Source organism: Crassostrea angulata, chromosome 1 (assembly GCF_025612915.1).
Source record: "Crassostrea angulata isolate pt1a10 chromosome 1, ASM2561291v2, whole genome shotgun sequence".
Lineage (NCBI taxonomy): Eukaryota > Metazoa > Mollusca > Bivalvia > Ostreida > Ostreidae > Magallana > Magallana angulata.
In genome coordinates this window covers 38961569-38987617 of record NC_069111.1, presented here as the reverse complement: position 1 = coordinate 38987617, position 26049 = coordinate 38961569, and the positions used below count along the sequence as shown (strand labels likewise).

The window sequence follows — 26049 nt, the reverse complement described above, 5'->3', positions numbered from 1 at the left end:
TTAAAAAAACACCAATCATAAGTTAGAGAGCAAAATGTTTTCTCGTCCTATGACATACTGTGAAGTATTTTTGACATCTTGTAAAGTCATAAATAATTTGTACTAACACTTAGAGTCTATGAAAAGATTCGACTATCGTACTTTGAGGGTACATGTATGGGATCTACCACCATTGTTTTCTTCCCAATAAGTCGTGTATTTTTTATCCATGCGCCTCGGTGAAGGATACAAAACACACGCATCCTCGTGCCTTGGTGAGGGGATGATCACGTGGCTTCGTTGGATAAAAATATGATAGTAACTATTATAACGAGAGAAATTTTTTGTGGTTCATTTCCGTTGTGTTCTAAGAGTGCTACACCGCTGCTACGACCATTTCTCTATGTCTTCACCATAGTGACAATATTCCACTTTAACAGATACTAAAATTATTTAATTTCTATCGATTTTCAATTAAATTCATTCCACGTCTACGTATACCATAACACAATTATACTGTCTTTCTTGACGTCAGAGATGGTTCTTATCTTCAGAGTTTGAACCGATGGAACGAGGACCAAACTGCTGCTGGGTTTATATATCTGCCTCTTTGATCAGTATATGGCCATATTCGATCGCCGCTGTCGTCGGTTTGCAAATCAATAGCTGAACGGCGGCAATAAAACCAAGAAAGAGATTTGTCAATAAGATACTGATTTCATGTATAGGTAATCACACAATTAATATTATACCTAGAATAAAAGAGCCAAGATGAATTATGAGAAAAATAAGTCTTTTATTTATTTGACAACAAAATCTGAGCTTACAATCGTACCCAGGGTACACATAATTTTAACAGTCATGTATGAAAGTTTTTTTTCGTGAATAGAAATGACAAACATAATAAAAATATTGTTCTTTCATGATGATATTTTCAGTGTAAAAAATGTTAAATACAAAAAAAATGATTGCCAAAATTTTTTTGTGCAATACATGATCCAATCATGTCCCTTACAAACATCGTTATTTGCGGCTAGATGTACATGTACATAAATAACCGACGCCGTGTATAAGTAGTCAAACCGTAAATGTGATCAGTTTAATGTACACACATGTTCTTCAAAAACAACATCGACAGGTTAGGGTATGGACATGAACGTGCATAAATGCAAAAACAGATTTCATAAAATTTTATCTTTCCGAGTAAAATCTCGCTCTGCCTGTGGGCGTAATGGCAAAAATATGGATGATTTACCGCTGTCTTTGTTAGATCTATGAATATCAAGTTGAGGAAAGAAGCACCATTGTCCACCGATTTAAAACAACGTATGTTATCAATAACATACAGACTTTTCCCCACGGCCATGAAAGGTCTTTGACTACCGTTAATATACTTAGTACAGTGTACCTTTTCTGATAAGGAAAGTAACCTAAATGAGGACAAACACAAAACTGATTAGTTGAAGTATGATCCTGAAATTGTTGGGTTTTTAATATGTTACATATTGGCTTCAATTTTTAATCCTTGATAAAATATTTATCACTAAATTAATGAACTGCAACTGAAAATATTGTGGTTAACAACATGATATGGTGATAATTAAAATTCTCTTTATACAATTTTGATAGGCCTGATTGATGATCCTGCGGCTAGGCACCAAATGACAAAATGGCACAAGATCTCAAACAGCATTGATGAGGCATCGCATCCGAGGTCTCTATATCGGAGCCGTAGAAAGTAAGCCATTACATAAGTTGTCGCTGACCATAAATAACGTCAAGTGACGTCTAGCTTTAAAAAACAATGATTTTGTGCTCTTTTCCCAACACATGTTCGATATGTCGTCGTGATAAAATGACTACGTCCACTGTAGTGTACTATATTACAGAAACCTGGCTGATAATGATCTTCAAGAGCAACAGTTACACAGCCTCAGACAAACATTCTGTGAAAAATTAAGAGGAAATATTAAATTATAAAAAGATAGAGGCGTGTCAAACTTATTACTAAATAAATAAATTAATATGCATTTAATTTCAATTCCGTTCTCTCTTCTGCACATAAATGCATGTTTGTTAAGTGATGCTACTTACTGTTTTGCTGTTTGTTGCCAGTTGTTTAAACTTAACATTGAAACCATCAAATTCTAATTTTCTAAAACTTGGTATAAAGGTAAGGACATAGGAAATAGTGGCAATCGCCAAAACCCACTCCGAGGTAGAGGCCGACTGAAAAATGCCTCGTAACTCTCTCTGCAAAGTAAACGTAATTCGCGATGTATTATTAATGGTGAAATCTACTGAATGTACAACGTGATTTAAGAAATTTTAATTTAATATGAAAAATTCAGACAGAAATTTTTAATTAATTTGCCACATATTCATGGATCGATTGAGAATCTCTTTTTTTCGCCTTTAAGATGTCTCTTACTTTCATATAAAAACATGACATTGTACGAGATTCCCTGCTATGATATAAAGTCAATGGGTTTTTTCTATCTGAAAAGTGTCTTTCCTTGATTTCAGATTACTCAGTACATAATTTTTTTAAATCTTTTAATCTTCACTAAACAAATTTTAAAACTTTTTTTTCCTTCAAAATATTATTTTTAGAATCTAGCATATATAAATACCTCTTTAGTGCCGTATCCCTGTTTCTTCTGATATCTGTATGATGCAAAGCTGATAACGACTTCCTAAGTTAAGGATTATGAGATTTTATAAAATGATTATAACATGCGGATGGAAAATGTCTTCGTCATACTGTGGCATGCCTAAAGTATGCATCAATGTGCACACAAAGATCTACATTCAATTTTCATAGGTTATTATCGTTCATCAAGAAAATTAGTCCTTATTCTGTGCAAATCGGTGGAACACTTTAATGAAACAAAACATCAATCTTTCAAACTGCTGACATAGAGTAAATATATGAAAGAATGTTTAAATGAAATTTAAAAAAACCGGAATGACGTTAACGTGTGATGTTGCTCAATTCCTCTAGTGGCAAAGAAAGATTCATCAATTACATTTTCCCCTTAAAGCACCGTTTATAGGTAGGCTAATGAAGCGTAAATGTGTCGCGTAAACCATGCAAAGGCATCTGTAAAGAGCCCCTAAAGCCTCTTAGAAAGAAATAATTTTAATTAATAAAACCCAAGGCCGTTCATTATCCAAAGCAAGGAGAAAATCACTCTCAATTGCTCACAATCACGAATCGCAATCAACTTGCCAAGCCTTAACATCGTGTTCAGAGTTCACTGATCTCCCCGTATGTCAGCCATGGACATTCTGTTTGTCACAACTAAGAGACTTTATTAAGCCTTCTGCAACTTAACTAAAGCAAGCAGTTCTGTATTAAATATTACTCGAGTTATTTAGAATCTTTGGTTATGCCGCGGTAGTCGTTTCATCAAGTAGAAATTCTTTCACAAAAGAGGCTTAAGTTATTAAGTCTGTTTTGTGATCTTCGAAAGATGAAACCGTTGGGGTTTTTTTTCATATGATATTCAAGTTATGTTTACATCTTGCTCTTATGATGTTAAATGAATCATGTGGAATGGAGTCATACATACATGTCCATTAGTATAACCCATGGTTTCAAAACGAAAAGTCAAGATAGAAACTCAACATCAATCCCAAATAAGCCTACTGGCCATGACCACTTACAAGTTAGAAGATTTTTTTTCGTCCTAATGAATAATTTATGCCATGTTACTAAAGGCCCGTTCACACTTTCGTAAAGAAAATTTAACCAACTGTAGAAATCGTTAGGGTTGCGTTTATCACCAATTGCTTGTTTTCATGACCTGATATTCTTTACTTTTATATCTATAAAACTAATAAAAACAACCAATCATTTTCTTAGTACTAGAATGATAATGTCCTAATATCCAATTTTCATAAAAACATGAACAGTCAACTAGTTGGTCGTTGGCGCGAGATTCGACAATGGCGGATACCTTCATCCATCTTCCCAAACATACACCCATTTGAAGGGATTTATGATCATTCCGACATAAAGGATGTAAAATAAAGGTGAAAATACTTGCAAATTGATCATTTGTCAGCTGCAGATCTGTAGCTCAACACAAAAAAATCCGGCTGACGGAATAAAGAGCTACAATTCCTTGATTGCATGTCTTGTTTGAGGCGTAACATGTGAAATTATCTTGCCGGATAAACAAAATATGTGGTTATACTGTCTTGAAATATAAGCGATATTTGGGTACGGGCCGAAAACGCGAAGAGGGCTCGACAAGCCTTGCCCTCTGTCATACGTTTCTTACCCTTTGCAAATACACTAACAGATAATATTTCAAGATACTAAACATGAATCTCATAGTTGTAAATACTTAAAATTATAATTTTTTCAAACAGTCTAATATATAGCTACTGTAATTGTCGCTTCAATTGCCTGGGATCTTCTCTTAAACGCTCACATGCCTCATAAACCGAAAATGATGTGATCAAGACCTAGAGTCGCCAATTTAACATGCAAACAAACGACACTTAGTCTACTTCATTTTACGGGGCTGGTGAAGTTTAGAGGCAAGTAAAGTTACATAAGGGATAACAGTCTGATGATTTTTTGTATCGAATACTTGTACAGAGTATCTAAAGAAATTAGATTAATCATTTCAAATTGTGTGCAAATTTTTGTACGCCGTAAATTGCAAGATTCAAGTGTGTTCAGCACTACAGCGCTACAGACCGTCAATCCGAACTGTATCGAATAGCAACAGATTTTCAGAGCTTTCATCAGTTGTATGCATGTAAAATCAAAGTTCTGAAAGTTAGGCAACAAATTTTACAGAACATGATCAGTAATTTTAAATTTTTTATATCTATATTCTCTTTTTATGATAAACAATTGGTTATAATTTTCCCTCTGTTAAAGGATACATGTGATGAAACTGACTGTGATTGTTATGCTGACTAAAACCTGAAAAACAAACGTGAGTTTCAGCATTGACTTCCTCTCTTCTTTATACAGTTTGTAGGTTATGGCTGCGTGAATCCAACAGCAAATGAACCCAAGGCCAAAGGTCACGAAAGCTCCCATGTAATGAGGCACTGGTAATGTATCCACCTAAACAAGTAAAATATAATGAAGAGTGTATGATACATGTATTTGTAATTGTATTAAAATAATCACTATGATAGTCTTACCTATAGCTATAATTGAGGTGTTTTTATGTAAATTCATTAGTGTGAATTATGAACACTGGTAAACAATTGAATTTTTCGGGATCATGTTTACTTACATTACATGTAGACTTTTTATATTCAAAGACTCCAAAACTTAACCATAACAACTTAGATAATTAAAACGTAGGTAAGTTTGGCGATCTTGGATAGTAATACATGTAAATACATTTACTTTGAACATTGGTTTCAGACTTGAAAAATAAAGTTAACGTAGGATAGTAAAAGGTTTGCTACCTGGAAACTTGCAACAAAGACAAGCCCAAACGAGGCGATAAGCCCGAGTCCTAAGGTCAACTTGTTGGCGGTGATCCAACGGGATTTTTCCGAAGGGGTCAAGGACATTTGTGTCATCATTAGGCGGACGTACTGGAATCGGATCTCTGAATTAAGAGCCACTGAAACAGAAAATTAATATCAGAACGGAAGGGCTTTCCATTGTAGGTGTTATTAATACGAGTTTTCTCAGCGCTTTCCATTTTAGCTGTTATCAATGCGAGTCGTTCCCAGCAGGTGGGTCCTAGTCGTGTCATTACAGACACTTTCGGATCTATACGGGAGCGTCATCGTACGGAAAATAATAGAAAAGCCTTTTTTTATGCTTAACGAGGTTACCTAAACACCTTTGTACGTAGGTCTCAAAGTACTGTTTAACACTGATAATCATATTTAACAAAAATCATTGTATGGTACTTGAACTTCACAATATTATACTTTTATATAAACAGACTGTTTTGGCACACCCTAAATTATAGTAACAACGAATCACTCTTACATGTATAGGAGACAAAATGTGTCGAACTGACTCATCACTCTCTGCAAAAGGAGTCATTTAAACAGAAATGAGACTGTAGCAAATCGCGCTGACCACAGTTTTCGATTTTTTAGAACCACTTACTTGAAAGACTGCAGACAAAGACAATTAAGGAGAAAAGCCCTCTCTCAGGAACTTCTGTCCCTGTTTTGCTGAAAAACAAAAACAGAGCATGATACACATATCTGAAACAAGAGAATTATTTTGAAAATAATAACTGAAATTCCAAAAGCTGAGAGCATATGAATTCATTGAAACGAATGAAGATATAGAATTATTTTTTTAAAAAACTAATTAACTTTCTAAGTATGTGTAATATAACTTATATAGGGAATAAAATTTTGAAAAATATCAACTAAAATGCAAGTTTATAAGTGTATAATATAAAAAGATAGCTTGATCAATGTCTGCTTTAATCAATATCATATTAATTCCAATACCTTATGTATGGAAACACATCAGAGGTGTGATTCAATGCCTGGGAAATGCCGTATCTGCAATGAAATACACCGCATTAATAAAAGCAATTCAAACTCTCGATCTGGGGTTCCTAAATGGAGCGGTCGTTAGCATCGCTTCCGAGTGGTAATCAGCGTCTCTTAATGATCCCAGAGCCGACACTGAAGTGGGATGGACGGAGGGATCATCAAGGACAAGCGTACTACATACAGAATCACTGCCAATTGTATTTAGAAGTAGCTTCATACTGTCCGTATTTTTCTTCTCTTAAATCTCTGGAACGCTCTGAGCATAATCAAAACATGACGTTCCTAAATAGTACTTCAGTGTATTTGGTAAATCACCACTGACGTCTGCTCCTCTTTTACGATTCCATTGATAGGAATAACGTTTGTTGACTACAACGGTTTGGAAATGGCCTTATGAGACCAATAATATTTTTTGTAGTATTTTGTGGCAGTAAATGATGTCCTTACGGATCTATGAAACTGAATGAGGTTAAATATTTCCTTTTTACACATGTATTAGATATTTTTTAAAACAAAAAACTGTCGATCGTCATTTGCGTAAAATTCGTTGATATGTTGATACATACATCATATAATGAAACTGTCTGCCAATTTAATCGGAACCAAACTGAGTTTGAGTTTTCATGATCAGTTGAAAAAAATGCACGTCTAGATCTCATGATGTACTGAGAATTGACTGGCATAAACTAATGGGTCTCGGGTGTTTAATAAAATGACAAGTTTGAATTTGGACAAAAATTTAAACAAAAAATAAATTTCAAACAAGAAATATCGATCTTGATAGAATAGGATTGAAATATGCGTGCGATTCTACTTGTATTATCTTTGGGAAAACCAGCGAATGTGTGGAATATAGAAGGATCTTCATTGACTAAATCGTTAGGTGTGCTTAACGAATTTTAAGACTTCATCTCTTCAAACCTTTTGAGAAAATAAAAATGTTGTAGACAAAAAGGGTTATTTTCTTTAGACTCGAAGTGATTTACATGCATTGTATTTCAACTATATTTCGGCGCAGCAACCCTTGTCAGAGCATCTGACTTCTCGCAACAATAATTATCTTGGCAAAATGAAAATAATTTTTATCTTGTCTATATACCAAAACTCCTGATAATAAAATATGTAATGAGTTACAATTCCTTTATATCCAGATTCATTTAATCCTGCGATAAAGTTTTTATTCATGGGATTAGAGTCATGGGAAAAAGAATATCGGTTCACCATTCTCTGACGACAATACTGGCATTTAATTATTTTCTGAAATCCGGATGCATCATCCGGATAACAGTCAGCAAGCCTTCCAAGATCAGCTGGAGAAAGAATGGGTTTTGATTTGGTTTAAGTGAGCTAGCTGTCGTCAATCTATATATACATCCTCGATCTACAATTAGCATGGACAATGAACGCACCTTAGTAGCTGGGGAAAGTCACGTTTTTCTCATTTGTCTGATTTTTTATCTCAATTATTATGTCTATTCCTTTTTTTCTTACTTCCCTTGTTGATTTAAGGAATGCATTTGATTTGGTTTAATTAAGTGACGTAGCTACTGTAATTCACATGCGTCTTCAATCTACAATTAACGTGGAAAACTAACGCACCTTAGTTACTATGGAACGTAATGTCTTTACCTTTTGATTACCTTTTATTCTGTTATTACGTCTTTTTTTCAATTTATCCCTTGTTGAGTTGAGAAAAAAAACGGCAATTGTTTAAAAAAAGAAAAATCACAGCAACTGAATGTTCAGATTTACATCTGGTTGGCTCATTTATTTCCAGTCCATTAGCTAATGAAAACATATTTTTGATGAGCAATGTATTTTATGAAGCAAGGTAGGAAGGGAATTGATATAATAAAGTCAAAAATAAACTGTAACCAACATTACTAAATTGAGAGTCCTAAATATAGCTCATCACCCCCACCCCGCACGGAAGAAAACAAATTGTCTTACTGTAATAAGTCTTTTTTCATTACAGTGCTAATTCATCCGTGTGACACTATAATAGATTTGAATTGCTTTCTCCAGACAGATAATACTGAAAAACAGCCCGTGGTGTTGAAAAGTATCTATTATTGGCTATGTTAATATTTAATAAAAGTACTTTGACATGATTATTCATTACGCTTTTTTATGTATTTAAAATAGTATAGCCAGGTAAATGTGCTCATACTTTAGAAACACACGCCATTGTTTTGTTTGAAGGTTTCATTTGTTTTTGATTCCTTTGATATGAGGTTTCTTCTTTTCATCTCATAGATATATGCACTTGACTATTTCATGCAGTGGACGTTCAGTATTATTTAAGGAATGGATTGCACAACTGAGAACCTACAAAGAAGAGCCTTTAACATTGAATAATTAATACCACAGAAGATATTTTGCAATTGAAAAAAGAAAATTATTCTCAAAAAGCGCCTTCGTATCAAGTACGTCACCATACTAACCATTAGTTTAAAATGTCCTACTTGATATTGCATGTATTTAAGGACCTGTACTCGAAGGAAAGTGCTATGAGTGATTAATTTTGACAATAAATCTCACATTGATCAAAGTCAATAGATCTTAAACACGGAAATCTTAATTTTAAAGTTCATGCACCTTGGTACATACACGGATTTTGAACAATCCACACGTGATGGGACTATTTGTCTCTTATAAGAAAAGGGTGTAGTCATTAGGGAAAAAATTCTTCCTTAACAAAGATGAGACGAAAACAAATTAATACAACATGGCTATTACATCACACAATAAATTTTGTTTTTTAACCCTTGTGTTATGAAAAATTTTCTACTCACGTTATAGCGAAACCCGAGACCGACCATATAACAGTAAACAGGGGTAAAGTCCAGAGGCATGTCCTCAGGAGGTGGTAGATGGTTAACATGTCTGTCCGTTGGCCTCAACCTTAAATTAGACAAGGTGTGAAACGTATTAATCACATCACGTTGTACAGTCAACGGTTTGCATTAAAACGAAAGTAATAACTACTACTGTGTATATCTCTCCACTCCTGTGTTGTGTAAAGTACTTTAAATTCCACTACGAAAACGCCCGCTTAACATTCACAGTATGCAATCCATGTAAAGTTTTTTCACCACCAATTGAAAAACAGTACTGAATCAGATGTCGATCTGTACTTAGAAAAGAACGTATACCACCTTCACTATAAATATACACAGTCGACCCTGATTGCATCAGTTTAGCCCCGGACAACAAAACAAGGAAATAAAACGAAAGATAAATATCGACTCGTAAAACTGAGTGGTAATTTAGTTTTAAAACTAACCCGGAACTATTTTATACAGAGTTTCAAGAAGATAGGCCATAGCACGTGTAACATGCGATACTTGTGTTATCGCTGCAATTGAACTTTGGGTAAGCGCCAGCTGCAGTCTCTTGCTTACTAAACGTTCTTCGTGGAATGTTATGCATACAAGATGCTTTACTTTTGTTTACTTAAATTTTGTGTCTGTTTTTTAAACACAGAAAGAAAAAAGAGGAATGAGAGGTAAAAACTGTGCAGAGATCGAAAAAAAAGTTATTCAATATAAAACACTGAATTCTCAGCTTATATTAATAAGATGTGGGAAAATTCAAGAAGATGGCCATGGGCCGTATCGTCTGCCTGAGTAGCAATTTCATACTTTAAATCAAAGAGCCATCTAGCTTCTCTTTATATCAACCTCAAATGCAATGCAATGAATCCCTAGAGTTTTAATGTTCAAACTTTTATATGCTTGTTACCTTCCTGGTCACAAACATTTTTTAATGTTACCTCTATGATATGTTTCCAATTAATTTTACACTCATAGTGTGGCTGTTTGAATTTTTTATCTACGCTGAACATATTGCAAGTAACAAACAAATATCGAAGTCGAACAGATTCTTACATGTATATGTATAAATATTATCATCTTATACCGACACATTTGTCAATCATTGAATTGTGAAATGAAGACAGCCACTCTTTCCATATAAGAAAGGTTTTGTGATTGTCTTGCATGTCAGTTAATTCACTTTGTTTAGCTAAAGATTCAGTCACTCTCGAAACAGTCTACAGTGTATTCCTAATCAAAAGTTCAAACACTGCTTATATTCATTCGTACAATATGATGTTAAAACTCGATTTAGTCGTGATCTCGAAGCAGATTTCTTAGTTCAGACGCTGCATGAACACAAAGTTGACGCGAGTACACAAACATTAACGTCTGCTCATTATAAACGTGTGCTTTAAAAGATTGTGGTTTAATGATGAGTGATCTTAAAGCCAATTCTATGTATTGGTATAATTCACTCATGTTCATGTTTATTGTTTTATACAAAGTCATAATTTCAGGCAGAAAAAAATATCTGTACTCGCTTTATTGGTTTCAAAACTGGATTCTTGTGATCATTCAATTAGAAGGGTTGATATCCTGTCAAGCATCACATTATCCAATTTGAACTTCTTATCAGATGCCAAGCAAATTGTTTTACAAACAAGTCCAACAAACAAGATGAAATCAACAATTTTCAAATATCGTAGAAGAAATCAATTACATACAAATTAGACCCCGTATTATTCTAAAAAGAAAAAAGTAAATCGTGCTTGCAAGATGACACTCTGATGTCAAATGAATAAAACCATGTCTTTGAAATGGAAAGGGGAGCAGACATACCACGACTGTTAATGGTTGGCAACGTCAATAAAAACACAGGCTGAAGTCAAAACACGAGTATCTTCTTCCGTCCTAATGGCTTTTCAACATAAGAAGTTTTGAACATATGGTTTAGTGATATCTGTGACTGAATGCGAAAGAATAAGCTCTTGCTACAGTGTAAAGCCTAGAATCATCTCAAAGAAAATAGTTTTCATGATCACTCGAGGACGACAAATTGACTCTACTTTCTATGAATGCTAACGTTTTCTGTAAACCAAACCAACAGAATTATGTTTGTTGATTAATCTGTACATGTTTTGATAGAAATTCGCTTGATTTAATCAATTGTATGCGTACTTGAGATCATTTTTCGCCCAGCTTTCTACATTACGATGAATTAAACTAAGAAATACTCATTAAAACTATATGATTTACCCTAAGTGTAATCTTAATATGCGAATCAATTATCAATCATAACTGAATTTGGGTGAATACCCTTAAAGTATGTGGGAATGACATTAATCCACTAAAGTTTATACAGAGTTTTAGCTGTTAACTACTAGATTACGTCCCACATCACACAGTGATAATTTGTGTTTATAGTCTGGTTATCCTGCAAGTCGTGCTGGAAATGACTTCTTTAATTATTAATATATAATCAATGGGACCAAAAGCTGTCATCATGATAGTGCCATTATGATAGTATTGTCACACTGCGTTGGGCGTGTATGATACATTTTAATTGTGAACAAGATATCGCTAGATTAATTAAGTTGCCGGTGTCTTAGAATATAAATCATATTTCTATTGTTTCAGATTTAACACATGCTGAATGAGGGTGACATTACCAACAGAATCCTCGAACTCTTTATGAACATGTACAACTTCTAGGCAAGGAACTTCTAACACAATCATGTACAATGCAGTTTCAGGTTTCATTTTGTGCTACATTTTGATTAATATTTTGATACTGCGTCAATATCATACTGCATTATAAATATTTTATTAGAATATTTTTCTCATTTTTGCGATATGGGTGAAAAAAAGCTATCTTATACACATTGAGAAAATCCCAAACGGTTCTTTTACATTTACCAGCACTTGAAGGACTGAGGAATCTTAGGGGTTTTTTTTAGACCATCACCGGTGTTCGACCTCCACAAATACATGTACGTCTTTAACGTTTGTCTATAGATCTTTTTGTCAAGATCGGGTTCAGATTCTGCAAATCGGTCTGTGATCACGCCTTACACTTCCTAAACCTGAATCAGAATTAAATAATCTTAGTGCTCAATGTCCAAAAAAAGTTGGTTCCAATCTTTAAGAGACTATCAGAAAAGAACATTTTGATATTTCGTCGCAGCTAACAAATGCTGAAGTATCATTTCAGTACAGATATCGATTTTTCTAAAATTCGATCCAACTAGCTTAGGGCCGAGACGAACAATTATGGTAACAACGTCCATATTGTCTGCATCGATAGTGGCTTTATGACAACTCATTAACAGTCGCAGACACGTCGTTAATCACATTTTTAAAGGAATATAATCCCTTTACCCCGACCCCCTTCACTTTACAGAGTAAAACCCTATGGTTGGTTAAATTCACGAAAAAGTTTGGATGACCTTTCGTTGATGAATAAGCACGTGTGCAAAATTTGTCTTACTCATATGTATAGATCTATAAAGATTTATTATAGTACTGTTCAATAGATAATAAAAAGGACGAAGTGTTAAATGGCGCAACTTAAAAATCTTGCTGATTCGAAGGAGCTTCATCTATGACTGAATGGTTTTCATTGAAAAAGACAGGCCTACAACACTTTATCTCACATTGCGTTTCACACATCTACCTTAAGGCCATAGTCTTGTAACATTGGCTCTTAGTCACCAAAAATTGGTCCTGTTGATAATTATTGGCCAGTTACAAAAAACAATGAATTAAAGGACAACACTTATTGTTCGGTAACAGTAATATATAATTACTTATGTTTATTCAGTAAAAGGTGCATTTTCTAATTGACATAATTTAACTCTGGTGGATAACCTCTCGACGCGACCTTATAAGCTTTGTTATATCACATCAAGGTGAGACCATAACAAAGATACACTGGTTCGAAAGGTTGTAGAGATCAGTAGCGTCATTGATAAAGCCTTTTTCACGCTGCTTTGCCTCATGTAACCATATCTTTCACGTCCCTCGGCTTTAATAACACCAGGAAGGTCCTTTTTCCGTACCCCGATTAAATAGAATTCCAGCGGGCAATGACTTCAAATGACTTCATATATGTTCTTTGATGATTTTAATGACTTAAAATGTGCTTATTTCTGCACTTGCTCGTCCAGGAATTTAATAAACGATGATCGTGGCAGGAGAAGTTAAAATCATTACATGACATTGAACATCACAAAAAATGAGTTACATTTCTTCAAGGTTACCTGCCCTTCTCATTTACTTTATAAACAAATGACACGTAATAATCCACAAAATTAAAGTTGGCTCAGAAACATTTTTATAATATTTTTATTTCCACAACTTCTTCGTTTAAAAAAATCTCAGAATTTCCAACATGGGCATGTCCTGACCCGCGGGGAATGTGTAAGTAGTGGGGGACCGGTGTCACCATCAAAACAGATTGAAAGTGTACCTCACAAACATACAGATATCGGTAACCTGTTCACAATTTCATACAAACTCTAGTTTACATAATATCAGTTGCATGTTGCAATTTAATATTGAAGCATTTCAAAACTAATTCAAATCTTCAAATTAAAGATTTTTTTTTAAAATAGAGCCCCCTGGTAAATTCTTTCGGAACGAACTTGAACTGCTTTTGGGGCCATTAATAATCCAAAGTCATGAGTTGTAAGACAAATCTTCAATCATCACTATATGTAGCAGGATTCTTGCAAAGTACAATATTACATACAGTCATGTACATTTGTTTTCAAGTAGTTTATCCATGTGGACCAGTGCAATCCCCATAACCCCTTCCTTAGTCAGTTTAGTGCTCATTGTTTGAATAATCTTGAAACTACTTCAAATAACTAATCTTTAATTTACTCTCAATATTACTGTAAATTTTAACGTACATTTTTTTCTTTAGAACAGGCTATCTACTTTATTTACCCTTTTAACTCTTTCAAGAGTAAGGTAGCCAGCCCCGCACCAAGACAAAACCCCAGCGTAAATTCTACAGAAGACATTTTCAAATGATGCACTAACACTTTTTAATATTTAATCAAATGGTTAGCAGAGAGACGTCTGATTCATAACCTTTTTTGGATCGGAGTTAAATATAACGGACTGTATTAATTATTTCTTGACAGCATTATCCGTAAGCCTTAACTTCCCAGGTGAAGAAGTTGAAAATTTATTACAGAAAGCGTTTCCACAATCTATTCTTTCCCAGTAAATGGGAATTAAAGGTATAAATTCTGTTTAGCGGTATCAGAACTTCCGAAGGCTTTTAAGCAAAGGATGCAATATTGTGTTTGATTATAATCTGGAACCTAAGCATAATGTATTGACTTAAGTCTAATGGCAATATATCGAGATCTAGCATTGACAACAAGACATTCTATTCAGATAATGGTTTTTCTCTTCTATGAAAGTAGTTCTTTACGTTATGATCCACCTGAGCAAGCAGTTTTCTCAAATTGCAATTTGTGTCAGGAAGATTTTTTTATGTGAATATCATTAGTTTTAACGTTTTCATATACGCCTTCTCACTTCGACAAATTTTGTACTTATATCTTCTTTTGCAATGTGTTTTTGATTAAATATTGTGGGTAAATACTACCTTGCAATGAACAGTGTCTTGTATAATTGATGGAAACTGTTAGACTGCTATCATTTAAATGTTATACGCTTCATCAGCCATAATGGATTTGATTTATATCATGTCTTAAAGGGAAAATATTATATAAATGCGCCTCTGGAAACAAAGGACAAAATGCAACCCTAAATTGTTTTAAATACTTCAATATGTGATAAAATATTATACCATGTAATTTTTATTTTGATATAATACAGACTTGCAAAAATGATGTATTAAATTGTCCTCATAATATATTAAAAACTTGATGTTACCGATAGTATTACAGTTATGTCGAATTATTCATATTTACCTAAACCAATTTTCGTAGATCGCCCTCTTAGTTGTTAGGGGACGGTATTTTGTATTATTCTGCATTATAAATAATGTATTTAAGGTCGTGTGATTTTATACTTGGAGAATAGAAATTATTTTGTGGATGTAGAGTATCCACATCAATTGAAACAACAACAGTTCTAACTATTCCACTTTACAGAATATGGCTGCTATTAGTGGATACAATTTTGCCCTAAGTAGATAATTTACAATATGACAACAATCAAAAATTAAACGTTAATTAAAAGTTTGACCAAGTTATGGCGAATTCTTGTCTCATGAAAACGTTGCAACAACGGTAATAATTTTTTTTCGTTGATATAATCCAACTTATTATTATTTTTTAATAGCGACCGACTGCATAAGATGGCAACATAGAAATCGTAAACTGGATTTTGCTTTGACTGCTTTTGCACCAAGCTAGCAACATTTATGATTTACTTATTGCAGTATATCTACATAAAGATTGCTTACGTTTCTAGCTCTTAGGGCACATTCTAATTGCACATCCAACCTATCTTGACATAATTTAGGTAAAAAAGGTAACTCTGTAAATTAAAATAAAGCTTAATTTATGATCTAAAAATCGATTCATTTCTTGCTAAAACCTTTTGAGATAATATTTGACGCTAAAAACACACTAGTTGAGCTGCAATGGGCAAGGGAAGGAGGTAGGGGTTACCGCCTGTGTTCTCCCGCGGGCTCGTAAACATATAACGCATGCGCAGTGGTAAGTTTTGTACAGCAGTCAGAATAACTCTTTCTCGGGTGCAAGCACGTCATGACTCCTTTGCATTTTACATGATTTTTTTATTGGCAGTTAAGGACTTGACAAAGATATTAAGTAGTGCTTCATTGAGGATTACAAACAGAAACTTTCCATTTAAAAACATCTGACTGTATGTACAAATGAGAAAGATATGGAAGCCAAAACTGATCCTGTTTTGCGTCTGAATATAAACGATCTGGTGTTCGAATTAATCGGTGGATGCACCCACAGTCAACAAAGATAGACGTACTCAGGTTTCTTACCTATTAATTCGTATTGATTGGAGATAAGTGCATTGTACGAGCGATAACTTAGTTTTTTTTAATAAGAAATGGACAGAGGGCATTCACTGCAAAAAAGTATTCTTTGATGGGGAAGATAACAGAGTACACTATATCGTGTTTGAGCAAAGCTATGACGCAGGTGCGGGACAATGGTGAAGGTGGGAACACCATTTGATCTTTTTTAGTTGAATTGCCTTAAGAGAATGTCAAAGTGTGACTTTTGTTATACAAAGTGGGTGTGCTAGGACGCATTAAGCTAAAGAGAAACAGGTGGTTTTTCATATGTAACTATTTCTTTGTGCACTTTTCATAGTTATTGACCTTTCATTTTTTTTAAAAATAATTATTAACCCCCTTTTATCAAATTTAAAAGTAAATAATGCATTCATTTAATAGTACTGCAAAAGTCTGGTTAAAATGAATTAAAATTTCCTGGTCAGATTGTAGGGCTTTTATTTAGTTTAAAAAATGAAATTTTAAAAAAAATGTGCAAATATCCTGTGACGTATCATTAGACAATATGCTATGGGTTAAAACCAAAAGGGATATGTTGAGAGTGACATGCTTTTATATCTTTTATATCTGTACGTTTTCGAGATACTTGGTGTGACATTTTTTTAGCCTGTGTGTGGCATCTCTACTTAAAATTTTTAGTAATGGTGGTGGAGCCAGGGTTTGTCTTGTATTTTTTCTTTCTCCAGTACGCAGGTGTGCTTGTCTACCTGATCGCTTTAAATCAATACTGTTGATGCTGTTATAACATGTTCATGCCCATTAAGACTGCGCAGAGATGTCGACTTCCGTTCTTGCACAACGAATCATTCTAATAGTCGCAAACAAAAGGTGAACATACACGTACACATCAAAACGTTCGACTGACCATAAATAAATGACAGGAAAAGTGCAGATAACGGCCTCATTTATTGGAAAAGTGTCATTGATACTTGTCCATTATTTGTATATGATAGACATAGGTCGTATGTACTGATGATAACTTCAAAGAACTTTAAGAAAAATTGTGCCTCTCTTGGTAAGGAAGCTGGAGTAAAGTTGTCGATTTTAACTACGGGCACGCTTTTGTTAATGTTACACTTGACAAGAGCAAAACAATTGACATCTTTTCTTTTATAAAAGAGATTTTTTGAAAAAAAATTCTGATTATACCTGGCAGATCCTTGTAAAATGAATATGTCCAGTACTATGTTTCATGCTCCCTATATGTTGCATTCTGCTATTCACTTTTTACAAAATAATACTCTTTTTAGAAAAAGTAACACATCCGTAAAATACATGTTTTGAGGAAACATTCTTACGGCGCATGAACATATAACTGTATCTTGTGTCATAGTGTGTTGAAATCAAACGTCAAAAAAGTCTTTCCCTTATCGATCCCCTTATCGAACACATGCTTTTCTTTTTTCTGGTGCATTTGTTTTCCTAAAAACAATTGATGGTGTAGTTGTTTTTAAATCTTAACCAAATCTGCTCTAAGACTCTGCTCGTGAAGTGGGCATTTTACAAATGTGCCCTTATCTGTACTTTTTTCATGCGCAAGCTTATACAAAGACTCCATAATATCTTTTCTTTATTCTCTTGCAATATTGACTATTTTTAATTTTAGCACCAAATGCAAGTCATGTCTTTGCCCAAGGGATATGAAATTAAAACCCTTTGTCTGTTTAGACAGTGAGAATTCAGAATATCTATCAGTGACTCAAGTAACAAATTAGCGTTTCTAATGCAAAAATCATAGTTTTCTACAAATACATTTTCCGCATTTGTAATTTGATATCGAGCGTATGCAGCAGATTAGCAAAGCCTTGGCAGCAAATATGTGCATACTGATAAATTTGATTGGCATATTCCTGTAATTATGTAATATGTCAATATTATTGTTGAAGGTTATGCAATGCAATATTATTTCCAAAAAGCCTTGTCTTACAAATGTTCATCTTTCTTCATTGTGTGCTTTTTTCAAAAAAAAAAGGAAATCTTTCAAAATTAATATAGCATGAAAATCTAGAAGTATAGTGTAAGGTTGTTGATAATAATTAAATACGGAAATTATGCAACATACCCAGTAATTGAAGCATGCAGTTATTTTTGACAAGTTATAAAATTAATGTTATTGCACTTATATTTGTTTATGTATACATGCATTACACCTTTTGTATATTTAAAAACACTTTTTTGTATATTTATCAAAAGGCAGTTAAAAAGTGATTACAAATAGCAAAATCTCATTCCATTAAAAATGAATTAATCGTATATGAAAAGTCAGCGAAAACTATATGCATTTACAAAAAGGCTAACAGCATGAACACATTTTTTTCAGCATTCCTTTAGATACAAATGATATTTGTTTTTTATTATTGCTATAATTACATGTATTGCATTATATTTCAAAATATTTTGACAAATTTATATTTTACGTGGTTGAATAAAAAATAAATGATTTGGATCGTAAAATTTTCAAAGTTTGAGTGAAAAAAATTATTTTGCGAATGAATTTTTAATAATTGTAAATCTATGCCAAAAAAATCTTACCATGTATATTGCGTGCCTTATCCTATGAAAATGCATGTACACGCCTGGAACTAATCATTGGAAATAGCCCAGTGTTTTCCCGACACTGCAAGCCGAAGCTTTCAGCCTCTCACGACAAACAAACCAATCGATACTCGTCAGAAACACCCAACCAGTTTTGATTGTATCACATAAAGTCTGTGTGTCGCAACAAGAAATCACAACATGCGCGGATGAATGGGTGAGTCAGGGGGTCCAGACCCCCACCCCCTGTGCTAGTTAAGTTTTCAACCTTCTCACCCAAACAAATTTGCAATGGCGCAATTATTTAGATGACAGGCAAAATCTTTACTGATTGAAACTTAACATATTATACAAATGGAATTTTCCTTGCATGACAAACTCAAATCGTTACAAAAAGCACATTGTTAGTTTGTAAAATCAAAAAAAGGGCAATTACCAGAAAAAATATGAAATGCATATTTTTAGAGAAAAGATATATTGCATTGTTTGTCCTCTAAAATGCCTACCCATTGCCGGTTTTGGGTTACACTTTTCATATGTTCATTTTGTAGATCTGTCCTAATACAATACAGTATAGTACTAGTAGATATAGTCTAACTGAATTAGATATTTCATTATATTAAACCTTAATGAAAAATGACTGCCCTATATATCAATCTAGTAAATATGCAGGTAAACTATCAAATGTCTCTGTAAATACATATTAAAGGGACTTGGACACGTTTTTAGATCAAAAATTTTATTTTCATTTTTTATTTATAAAATGGTTTGCTGGTGCATTTTAAATGACAGACCAAACTATTGAATGTTTATTGTAAACAAAGCTCGAGTCTTATAGTTGTTTACAAAAAATGTAATGTAGAGAATCACCATTTCTTGGACAAAATGACATGTAAAAAACAATTTAAACTAATCCAATATCTTCATGAATACTATTATCAACAAAAGAAAGATACATTTGATTGAAACTTACACCAATACAACACATATGTAAAAAATGACAATATTCGAGCTTTGCTTACAAAACAAAGAATTATGAACCCTGTATCTTGCTTATAACATGATATTTGACTTTCAAATTTTGACACAGCATAATAAACTTCTATATCTATCAGTATAAACATTGAAAATGGAAAAATAAAATTTGAAAATTTTATGTCAAATCGTGTCTAAGTCCCTTTAACCGATTAAGTTCACAATTCATTGGGTTGCATGGATAAAAGTATATATTACACATATCCTTTACAAAATCATGAAACTCTTGATAAGTGCTGTTTTAAAAGTGCTGTATACGACATTGGCATTATTTTTTAACATCACCAGCTGTACATAATATATCATAAGAAAAGATTAAATCTATTATATGTATTTCTTTACATTTTTAAAACTGAAGAGTCTGGTAGTTGACTGAATGACAGAGCTATACCATTCAGTCACCTTTTAGGGACCTTTCAAGTTCATTTCTGTTGTCTGAATGGCATAGCTTCATCTTGCGAGCAATTTGTTTTACATCATTATTTTAACATTTTTCACATGTTAAATCACATTATCACGAATTGTTTAATAAGTTTCCAATATATCAGGATGTTAACTTAACTGTTTTTCATAGAACCGATCTAGTTATGAAGAAAAAAACATAATGATAAAGAGTACAATGTTCATGCAGGGATATCAGCAAGGTTGAATATTTCATTTATGACAGATTGGAAGAAGCATACTTTACTTAACAACACATGTACAGAGATTTAAAAGAATACACTTTTATTAAGTAAAGAAAAAATGATAAGTTCGATACAAACATTTATGACACTGATATTTAAACAAATTTCTATTTAATTGGTGTATACTTTGATTCAGTTGCAGCCTTCTACTATAGGATGATGCTAACAATATTAATCATAATATCAAGATATATTAACTTCACATGGCTTCCAGTTGATTTCCTTAATGTACGTAGATCTTTATATAATACAAGCTTCGTTGTCTTGCAAAGGCGAGCTCGACCGTCGGCTAGAAACTCGGTTTCCTTTTGATAAAATACAATCGAACTCGTTTATCTATAACAAAAATAACAACTAAAAATAACTGAACCTATACCACCGTTAAATTAAGAAAACTATCCCTCTATACAAATGCGTATTGCAGACAGAAACTTCTATTATTTCTCAAATTTTATGTCGCCTTTCCCAGAAATAAGAAATCAAAATCAATACTCTTAATATAAACTTTTCTTTGACAACTTGCTTAATGTGAAGAATGTCAATTTGAAAGACAAATTGTTGACCAGAGACCATTAACAAAACGCGTGGACGACGAATTTTAAGTATTTGCTGCCCCTAGTAGGCTATATTATGAAAGACCTAGTGAATACTAGTCTTAATGGCCGGCACAATTTCCCAGTGCTTATTAAATAAATAAAAAGAAGTTCATATCCACAACTTTTCTCAGTGCATCAATTTATTTTAAAACGTTATACATGAAAACAATATTTGTCGAAATTTTATAATGAAGAGTATATTTTTTCTTAGAATAATCGCAGAACAAGATATTTTAATGGATGACAAATGTAAGGTATGGGAAATATTTAAATCTAGAATGTATAAAAAAAAATAACTTGTTTAAAAAACTTAAGTAATGAAAACAAATATCTACGTACATATATATCATAATGGTGCCAATATTATGAAAGCATTTTATAATTTTTTGAAAATGTTTTTAAGGAATGTTTTCTTTTATAGCGTAAACATCTTTATATACCTTAGTTTTTATGAATTAAGTAGAGGGCTCAAAACGATTTATAGTTGATTTTTCATTCATACTTGAATGACAATGTTTCGAGTCTTACCAGTTTCCCATTATGAAGACTCTATATTGATCCACCCTTAATGACATGCCCACAAAGTATCAATTTTACCCTCGGACATTTATCTTTGAATCTTTGTAATCTGATTTCACCAAATCAAAAATGTAAGAAAAAAGATATATCTGACTCTAAAATTTACATTAACATCAAAAGATAGTTTTGTTAACAGAAATCATTGAAGAATGGCTCTGCACGAGAAATAGTTCGAAACTGTTATATCAATAATGCACTCAATAAATAAATGTATTTAGTGCTTCTTTAATCAAGTTATTGTGATATCAAATAAAAAATTCTTTGGACAAATATGCTTGTTTTCCATCAATTCATGATCAAATTCTGAACTATTATATTCTGAAAAATGGTAAGAGTATTCACTCATTGTAATTTTGTAAGGGTTTTCCCTCTTTTTAAATTGTAGTTTGATGTTGTTGGTGAATCTGGTAATTATAGTTCAATGTATTTACAACCATACATAATTATTAAAAAAATAACAATTAATCATTGTCTGCAATGCTGATATGATTCTGAATTATGTCAAAATATGAAAATAATGAATTAGGCAGTATACATGTAATGAATATTAATTGTATATCATTCATCTTATAACCCCGAACCATAATAAAAATATTATTCGAAACAAGTTTAGAATAAAAGTCAATGTTCTGTACTCGATGCTATAACATTGCAGGCAATGATTTTTTTTCATTTTTGGGGGTCCACATACACTGTATATCGTGATCACATATTTGGATTATACTGTAAGCAATCGAGAATACTGACTATCTGCTGTCATTAGTGCACAATTCAATAATTACTGATCGCCATTTGATGCTATAGGTTACTTTTTGAAATGTGAAGGTTTCGTTTATTCAATTGTATCAAAAATCTTTGAAATGATTAACATGAAAGAGTATTGAGCCAAATTATTTTCCTGTAGAAACAAATTGATCATAAAGTTATTAAATATAGAATATCTATATTATCTTTACCAATAATCCTACACAATATGCTTTATTACAAAAATTATTTCTGTCTCGGTATTAATTATTTTTCAATGATATTAGTTTCCGAAGGTGAGCATCTCAGCTGCTAAGTGACCCACTCTAAAACGAAGGATTACACACTCTCTAGGCGATTGGATATTGTATGGATTTTTATATACGACACTCAGACGGATGAAAATAGCATAACACTTGCATAATTATCATAACATATTGTTATAGTAAATACGTCTTCATTGTGTTAATTTAGAGTACATATATCTGAAATTCCGTTGAACGTTGAAAATAGAAGGTTCTTGTAAGAAGAGACCCATGGGCCACATTGCTCACCTATGTAACATTTGCCATGATGGCTTTAATCAGTTATTGGCAGCGTATGGAACAAGGACAAGCTCTGATATCCAGTATAATACAAAAAATAAATGTGAACAATTAAAGCATCAACAATTTCTTAACATAGTTATGCCAGCTTACGCATTAGTTTGATTATTTTATTTGTGTATCTAATAGAGTGAAATATTAAAGTAAGTGATTTTGAAGTTAAATGTATACTTGCTGCCCCCCCCCCCCCGCCCCCCTTACCCCCATTTTGCTTTTCAAGAATGTTTTGGATGAGTTTACCCCCCCCCCCCCTTTTCAAAAATGATGCCTGATAAATTCAAATTGACTTATTAAAAAATTATTTAAATATTTTAAAATATGCTGGTTTTCTCTAACTTCTAACCTATAAATAAACCTATAAACCTATAAATAAATTTATTTTTAAATATTTAGATAAAAGTGAACTTGATCAATACAAACATAGCCCCCTCCCCCAAACGGAATAATGATCATTTTTCTGACCCTAAAGGTATAGTTTAAGTGGATTTGAAGCATTCTTATATTTGCTTCTACTTAAAACAATTTTACACATGAAAAGCTACTAGCTATTTGCTTTATAAGAATTTCTTATCTATATAATCCTTTAATTTAATTCCACCCCTACCTCATTTTTGATCACGTGGGTAAAATAAACATCGATACTTAACTAAGAATTTGGTATTATACACGTAGCTTTCTTTTAATCTTTTTTTCGCATATTGTAGCCTTTCGGTTCTTCAGAAGAATATTAAAGTGTTGTTTTCTACTTAATCTATTATTAACTTCGACCCGTGTTAGGGCTCTTTCCATGCCCATGGAGTCACGATTTGAACACATTTTAATCTGGATCTACCATAAATGTTAAAGTTTTAATAAAACAATAAAGTTTTTATTGTATATAACTCAGAAACTCAAGAACCCACTAAAGGTTTACTTGTAAATGCCAATTTCGATCTTTTTTATTTCTATCTCCTTTTTATTAATTTATCATCCATTTTTTACACAACTCGTTTATTCACGTGCATCAGGACTGTTTCGTCAATGAAGAATGAAGGAGTTCTCGCTCTTGAAAAACTTTCCTCTATTGACTGGGGATTCTTTTCACCTCTACTACGAAAGACAACTTACGTTCATTAAAGTCATGCTCTTAAACATTTATCATTAACTAATATACACTAAAGTTGACCACCCCCTCCCATTACTTTGGCAAGCCAATATACTGCAAGTTTTTGTCCATTTCTGGAAGATCTTGTACTAACAAGATACAAATTAAGAAAGATTGTGTCAAAATGGAATACAACTTAATATTCCTTGATACTACGTTAACGGTTTTTTAATATGCGATACAGTCTACAATGCAAGAATTACGAGGTAGTAATTATATTACAAGGTAGACAAGCAAAGTGTTTTTTACAAATGGCAAATTATCATACAACATGATTTGCATTGATTTTAAAATACGATTGATCACATGGTTCTGTAACTTTAGTGGACCGCCCGAATAAAAATTTCAGTTAAATATTTGTAAAAAAAAAAAAAAAAAGGGGGAATATTCCTAATAAATAATGATCAATATGCTTCATTACTTTGGAAACACATCTGAACAAAGAAACGTGTTAATAACTTGACATCTAATTGTGTGATCAGGCCCTTCTGAAAGAAAGGATGAACATTGGTTTTTTCCAGGAACATAAAAGTTAAAAGTCACATTTTGAGCAATTGTAAGTTGTATTTGTCCCTTTTTGATAATTCGAATGCTTCTTTGAGGTATTTCTGATGGTCAAACAAACTTTGGGAAGTTGAATTATAAGCGATATACTGAGATCACGGTTCTTTGTTACGTAAACAAAGTTCGTTTCATGTTTTTGTTCGCATACTGATTGCTGAATAAAAGAAAAATGTTTCAAAAATGTAAATGGCTCTGACTAAAAATTGTTTGTGTTCATGTCGAATGAGCAAAGAAAAGAAATCAGCTTGAAACAGGAGTTTTGGTATATATAGACGCAAATGTATACGTAAAAAAACAATTACACGATCTCTCTCTACATAACAAAATATATGTGAGCTCTACATCTTGTATATACCTTGACATCTGACATTCAAATTTTTATTGATAGTCAGCTATACATCTCAGTGAAAGCTATACACGCTATAATTTGCGTCAATTTTGAATAAAGGGGAAAATGTATGTGTTTGATTACTAATAAAAGTTACCTTTATGCTATTAATTATGATGCTCAATTCGATCACGTAACAAATATATCAAATATTTAACAATAAAAAATATTTATTTTCCTGCCAGGAAAGTATTGCCTCCTCGTGAATATCAATCTATCACGTGATATCGACAGCTAAATTTAGTCTATCATACCACAACTGGTGAAGGGTCAACATCTTCATAATTGTGATAGTTTCACAAAGGAAAGGCTATTTTCAGTAAAGCATAAATTTGTCCGATATACGAGTACAAACAAAAGGGAAAAATACAAGCATGTGAGTAGATATGAATACTTCCTTTAAAAAATGACGTAGACCTGTGTTTTCCCCCTATGTGCTATTTATAGATCCTATAAGTGTTAATGCAGAAGTAAGGGTATCGTGAATGACCAAAACGTATTTTACTCATTATACATGTATGTATTTCAAATTAACAACTGTTAAGCATATTAAAAATCAAGTTGGATATTTAATTAGGCAAACAATAACGACCACCTAGTTCTCCGCGGACATGCGCAATGAGGTCGGTTTCGCTCTTCCTTCATCAATATTCATGAAAAGGTATATTTTCCTGGCAGGAAAATAAACAATTAAAAATCTATATCTTTGTAACGAGATGGAATTCACCATTGTAATTTACAGATTAAGGATAACTTTTATAAGTAGACAAATACATGCGTTTTCACTGTCATTCAAAATTGACGTAAATAATAGCGTGTATAG

At 32.8% G+C, this 26049-nt stretch overlaps 1 protein-coding gene across 4 annotated transcripts; it reads right to left on the bottom strand.

Annotated features, from left to right (window-relative positions):
- Positions 1-753: 753 nt before the first annotated feature.
- On the bottom strand, positions 754-18985 carry LOC128155968 (DNA damage-regulated autophagy modulator protein 1-like). Of its 4 annotated transcripts, XR_008239665.1 has the most exons (10): positions 9481-9686; positions 9285-9393; positions 6442-6495; positions 6086-6153; positions 5425-5585; positions 4885-5071; positions 2613-2671; positions 2074-2232; positions 1598-1925; positions 754-1409 (listed from the first exon to the last, which is right to left on the bottom strand). XR_008239665.1 is itself a non-coding variant. In XM_052817919.1 (9 exons), exons 2-9 carry the CDS (start codon positions 9371-9373, stop codon positions 1890-1892), a joined length of 813 nt encoding a protein of 270 aa, XP_052673879.1. In that variant the 5' UTR covers positions 9374-9393; positions 18883-18985; the 3' UTR covers positions 754-1889. The 4 variants fall into 4 exon arrangements, 3 of the variants coding, with proteins under 3 accessions (XP_052673879.1, XP_052673870.1, XP_052673863.1); XM_052817919.1 differs by lacking the exon at positions 9481-9686 and adding an exon at positions 18883-18985 and having other exon boundaries at positions 754-1925; XM_052817910.1 differs by having other exon boundaries at positions 754-1925; positions 9478-9686.
- Between the last annotated feature and the right edge of the window lie 7064 nt (positions 18986-26049).

Coding starts and splice junctions, on each gene's coding strand:
- LOC128155968 (XM_052817919.1), bottom strand. CDS start 9,373: ATGTTAACCATCTACCACCTCCTGAGGACATGCCTCTGGACTTTACCC. Junction 6,496..9,284: donor GTCTCGGGTTTCGCTATAAC/GTGAGTAGAAAA, acceptor ATTTCATTGCAG/ATACGGCATTTCCCAGGCAT. Junction 6,154..6,441: donor GATGTGTTTCCATACATAAG/GTATTGGAATTA, acceptor TTTGTTTTTCAG/CAAAACAGGGACAGAAGTTC.